Below are 5,596 nucleotides of genomic sequence, written 5' to 3' on the forward strand. Positions count from 1 at the left end.
GAAGCAGCACAGGTGTTGTACGTGAGATTTCTCACAGGTGAGACAGACTCACTGATCTCCCACCCCCACCCCCACCAATGGAGCAAGTGTGATGGAAGGCACCTCACTCCCTGCAGAGGAAGAGCTGTTTTGAGTGTGGGGTAGCTCGGAGGTTGTGGGAGCCAGGAATGACTGGCGAGCATGGAGATAACATTGGCGAACAGCGTACTGTTGTAATCAGGGCAGCCTGGGATTGGGAAGGAGAATACAGACAGGGGGCCAGAATACGATGGAAGATTGAAGCAGCTGAGGAATAAAGATCAATGGTTCTTTCCACCAGTGAAATGCCAGAAGTTACATAATTAACATTCAAGAACTACAACTGGAAACAAACTTAACTAAAGGTTGTGACACCCAGTCTGCAGTTCTGTGGCTTGGAAGGGCAAAGACACCCTGAGATCCTCTCACCAATACACTCGGGGCCAGGAAATGACCCAGCACTGGCCTTGGACCAACAATCACAGCAAAAAAATTAATTTCAGCATCACTGACTCCTTTCTGTGTACATGCTGCTCCCTGCTTGCTTACGTGTTCCCCAGCACTGCTCGCCTGTCCATGGTCTACCCCCTGCCTACTCACACAACCTCCAGCACTACATGCCACTCCGCACACCCAGAACCCCCAGCATTGCTCTCCTGTGTATTTTGAAAGATCCAGCTGAAAAGCAATGTTAAAATCGACTGCTCAAGCAATAACTAATTAGACTCCAGTGTGACGTCGGAGTTTAACACAGCAATAAGAACAACATAAGAACATAAGAAAGGCTGTACCGGGTCAGACCAAACGTCCATCTAGCCCAGTATCTGTCTACCGACAGTGGCCAATGCCAGGTGCCCCTGAGGGAGTGAACCTAACAGGCAACGATCAAGTGATCTCTCTCCTGCCATCCATCTCCATCCTCTGACGAACAGAGGCTAGGGACACCATTCTTACCCATCCTGGCTAATAGCCATTTATGGACTTAGCCACCATGAATTTATCCAGTCCCCTTTTAAACATTGTTATAGTCCTAGCCTTCACAACCTCCTCAGGTAAGGAGGTCCACAAGTTGACTGTGCGCTGCGTGAAGAAGAACTTCCTTTTATTTGTTTTAAACCTGCTGCCTATTAATTTCATTTGGTGACCCCTAGTTCTTGTATTATGGGAATAAGTAAATAACTTTTCCTTATCCACTTTCTCAACATCACTCATGATTTTATATACCTCTATCATGTCCCCCCTTAGTCTTCTCTTTTCCAAACTGAAGAGTCCTAGCCTCTTTAATCTTTCCTCATATGGGACCCTCTCTAAACCCCTAATCATTTTAGTTGCTCTTTTCTGAACCTTTTCTAGTGCTAGAATATCTTTTTTGAGGTGAGGAGACCACATCTGTACACAGTATTCGAGATGTGGGCGTACCATGGATTTATATAAGGGCAATAATATATTCTCAGTCTTATTCTCTATCCCCTTTTTAATGATTCCTAACATCCTGTGTGCTTTTTTGACCGCCTCTGCACACTGCGTGGACATCTTCAGAGAACTATCCACGATAACTCCAAGATCTTTTTCCTGACTCGTTGTAGCTAAATTAGCCCCCATCATATTGTATGTATAGTTGGGGTTATTTTTTCCAATGTGCATTACTTTACATTTATCCACATTAAATTTCATTTGCCATTTTGTTGCCCAATCACTTAGTTTTGTGAGATCTTTTTGAAGTTCATCACAATCTGCTTTGGTCTTAACTATCTTGAGCAGTTTAGTATCATCTGCAAACTTTGCCACCTCACTATTTACCCCTTTCTCCAGATCATTTATGAATAAATTGAATAGGATTGGTCCTAGGACTGACCCTTGGGGAACACCACTAGTTACCCCTCTCCATTCTGAGAATTTACCATTAATTCCTACCCTTTGTTCCCTGTCCTTTAACCAGTTCTCAATCCATAAAAGGACCTTTCCTTTTATCCCATGACAGCTTAATTTACGTAAGAGCCTTTGGTGAGGGACCTTGTCAAAGGCTTTCTGGAAATCTAAGTACACTATGTCCACCGGATCCCCCTTGTCCACATGTTTGTTGACCCCTTCAATGAACTCTAATAGATTAGTAAGACACGATTTCCCTTTACAGAAACCATGTTGACTATTGCTCAAGAGTTTATGTTTTTCTATGTGTCTGACAATTTTATTCTTTACTATTGTTTCAACTAATTTGCCCGGTACCGACGTTAGACTTACAGGTCTGTAATTGCCGGGATCACCCCTAGAGCCCTTTTTAAATATTGGCGTTACATTAGTTAACTTCCAGTCATTGGGTACCGAGGCCGATTTAAAGGACAGGTTACAAACCTTAGTTAATAGTACCGCAACTTCACATTTGAGTTCTTTCAGAACTCTTGGGTGAATGCCATCTGGTCCCGGTGACTTGTTAATGTTGAGTTTATCAATTAATTCCAAAACCTCCTCTAGTGATACTTCAATCTGTGACAGTTCCTCAGATTTGTCACCTACAAAAGCCAGCTCAGGTTTGGGAATCTCCCTAACATCCTCAGCCGTGAAGACTGAAGCAAAGAACCCATTTAGTTTCTCCGCAATGACTTTATCATCTTTAAGCGCTCCTTTTGTATTTTGATCATCAAGGGGCCCCACTGGTTGTTTAGCAGGCTTCCTGCTTCTGATGTACTTAAAAACATTTTGTTATTACCTTTGGAGTTTTCGGCTAGCCGTTCTTCAAACTCCTCTTTGGCTTTTCTTATTACACTCTTGCACTTAAGTTGGCAGTGTTTGTGCTCCTTTCTATTTGCCACACTAGGATTTGACTTCCACTTTTTAAAGGAAGTCTTTTTATCTCTCACTGCTTCTTTTATATGGTTGTTAAGCCACTGTGGCTCTTTTTTAGTTCTTTTACTGTTTTTCTTAATTTGGGGTATACATTGAAGTTGGGCCTCTATTATGGTGTCTTTAAAAAGGGCCCATGCAACTTGCAGGGATTTCACTTTAGTCACTGTACCTTTTAACTTTTGTTTAACTAACCCACTCATTTTTGTATAGTTCCCCCTTTTGAAATTAAAGGCCACAGTGTTGGGCAGTTGAGATGTTCTTCCCACCACAGGGATGTTGAATGCTATTGTATTATGGTCACTAGTTCCAAGCGGTCCTGCTATAGTTACCTCTTGGACCAGCTCCTGCGCTCCACTCAGGATTAAATCTAGAGTCGCCTCTCCCCTTGTGGGTTCCCGTACCAGCTGCTCCATGAAGCAGTCATTTAAAGTATCGAGAAATTTTATCTCTGCATTTCGTCCTGAAGTGAAATGTTCCCAGTCAATATGGGGATAATTGAAATCCCCCACTATTATTGGGTTCTTAATTTTGATAGCCTCTCTAATTTCCCTTAGCATTTCATCATCACTATTACTGTCCTGGTCAGTGGTCGATAATAGATCCCTATTGTTATATTTTTACTAGAGCATGAAATTTCTATCCATAGAGACTCTATGGAACCTGTGGATTCGCTTAAGATTTTTACTTCATTTGAATCTACACTTTCTTTAACATATAGTGCCACTCCTCCCCGTGCACGGCCTGTTCTGTCCTTCCGATATATTTTGTACCCCGGAATGATTGTGTCCCATTGATTGCTCTCAGTCCACCAGGTTTCTGTGATGCCTATTATATCTATATCCTCCTTTATCACAAGGCACTCTAGTTCACCCATCTTATTATTTAGACTTCTGGCATTTGTGTACAAGCACTTTAAAAACTTGTCCCTGTTTATTAGCCTGCCTTTTTCTGATGTGCCAATCCGTTTCTAAAAAACACAGGGTTTCGCAAGTCTCACCAACAAGCTCTAGTAGAATGTCTCAATCTCTGCAGCCATTTTCCTGTATTCACACTTTCCATCTGAAACTTTCCTGAAGGATTGGACTTAGAAAAGTCAGATACATTTTGTTCACCAGATCACTGTACATATGCTAAAGAAGTTCAGCATTGTAGTTGCTTTCTTTGTCTATGGTTATCTGAAAGCATAGTCTCTGTTTATCAAACTGATCAAGAATGCTGTTCACACAGGGTCTCAAAGAAAGCCTCCTTGCATCAGAGAGCTGCAGCATCTTCTGGTGGTCTGGAAGACATGGAAAGAGAGTGTCAGGGTGTATGGAGGGCAGGGCTGATGGGTGATGCTGAAAGTGATCAGGTGATGGACAAAGAGAGGGAACTCAGCAATGGGGAGAGCAGTGCTTGGTCATGAAGTGATAAGATGTTAAGTGTGAGGAACTTCTCAGACTGTGAACTTCCACAATGCTGAGCTCAGCCAAATGGGGACAAGGAACCCTTGATTAATGAGGAGATCTCCTTTCCCCATTTTGTCACACAAGGTTAAAGTCCATGGCCACAGGCAATCACATTTTGCAGGTGTATTTGCCCAATTTGTCACGAAGCTCTTTGGTTTTGACCCCATAAATGATAGGGTTGAGCAGGGGAGGGATGAGGAAATAGAGGTTGGCCAAGATGATGTGAATGTGCGGAGTGATGCCCTGACCAAATCGATGTGTCAGAGAGGAGAAAAGGGCGGGAGTATAAGATGTCAGTATCACACAGATGTGGGCAGTGCAAGTGTTGAGGGCTTTCTGGTGGGCTTTCTTGGAGGAGATTCTGAGGACGGCCCTGATGATCAGACCGTAGGACAAGGCAATGAGCATCAGGTCAAACCCGATGACTACAAATGCTGTTATCAAGCCATACGTCCTGTTGGCCGTGATGTCACCACATGACATCTTTGCCACAGCCCCGTGCTCACAGTGCGTGTTGGGGATAATGCGGTTGGCACAGAATGGCTGCCTGATCAGGAGCAGGGTCTCAGGCAGAATTAAGAGAACAGCTCTTATCAAACCCACTAGCCCTAGCTTAGCTATTCGTGCGTTGGTGAGGATTTTGGTGTATCTCAGAGGGCTACATATGGCAACGTAGCGATCAAGGGCCATTGTCACAAGGACGGCCGAGTGCATAACAGAAGATGCATGAAGGAAGAACATCTGGGTGAGGCAGCCACCCACAGTAATGTCTTTCAAATTGAACCAAAATATACACAGTGCCTTCGGCACGACGAAGGTAGATGCGCTGATGTCTGTGAGCGCCAGCATGCAGATCAGCAGGTACATCGGCTTGTGCAGGCTCTGTTCTTTCCCTACAACATAGAGAACAGTGACATTTCCCAAAAGGCCGATAATGTAGAACATAGAGAAAGGGATGGAAATCCAGATGTGGGCAGCTTCTAGGCCAGGGATGCCCATTAGGATGAATGTTGAAGGGTCAGAGGGGGTGAGGTTGAAAGATGCCATGAGGTAGTCGAAGAGTCGATCGGTGTCAGAAATGCTCAAGATGCCTGTGAGGGAGAGATGCACGGCAATGGCGATTACTCACTTTATAACAAATAGTGCAGTAAATATTTGATGGCTATTAATAATCTAGCAAGGGGGGTGAGCAGTGAGGTGGCAACATTTACAGATTGCAGCACATTATTTACATCATAGTCAAGTCCAGAGAAGATTCCAGAGGGAACTAACCACGCCAGGTGAAT

The 5,596-nt window shown here is 43.8% G+C and overlaps 1 protein-coding gene across 1 annotated transcript; it reads right to left on the reverse strand.

The window, feature by feature from the left end:
* Window positions 1-4,418: 4,418 nt before the first annotated feature.
* Window positions 4,419-5,357, reverse strand: LOC123363502 (olfactory receptor 52N4-like). The gene has a single exon (XM_045004520.1). It carries the CDS (start codon window positions 5,355-5,357, stop codon window positions 4,419-4,421), a length of 939 nt encoding a protein of 312 aa, XP_044860455.1.
* Between the last annotated feature and the right edge of the window lie 239 nt (window positions 5,358-5,596).

The sequence above is a fragment of the Mauremys mutica genome, chromosome 1 (genome assembly GCF_020497125.1).
Source record: "Mauremys mutica isolate MM-2020 ecotype Southern chromosome 1, ASM2049712v1, whole genome shotgun sequence".
Lineage (NCBI taxonomy): Eukaryota > Metazoa > Chordata > Testudines > Geoemydidae > Mauremys > Mauremys mutica.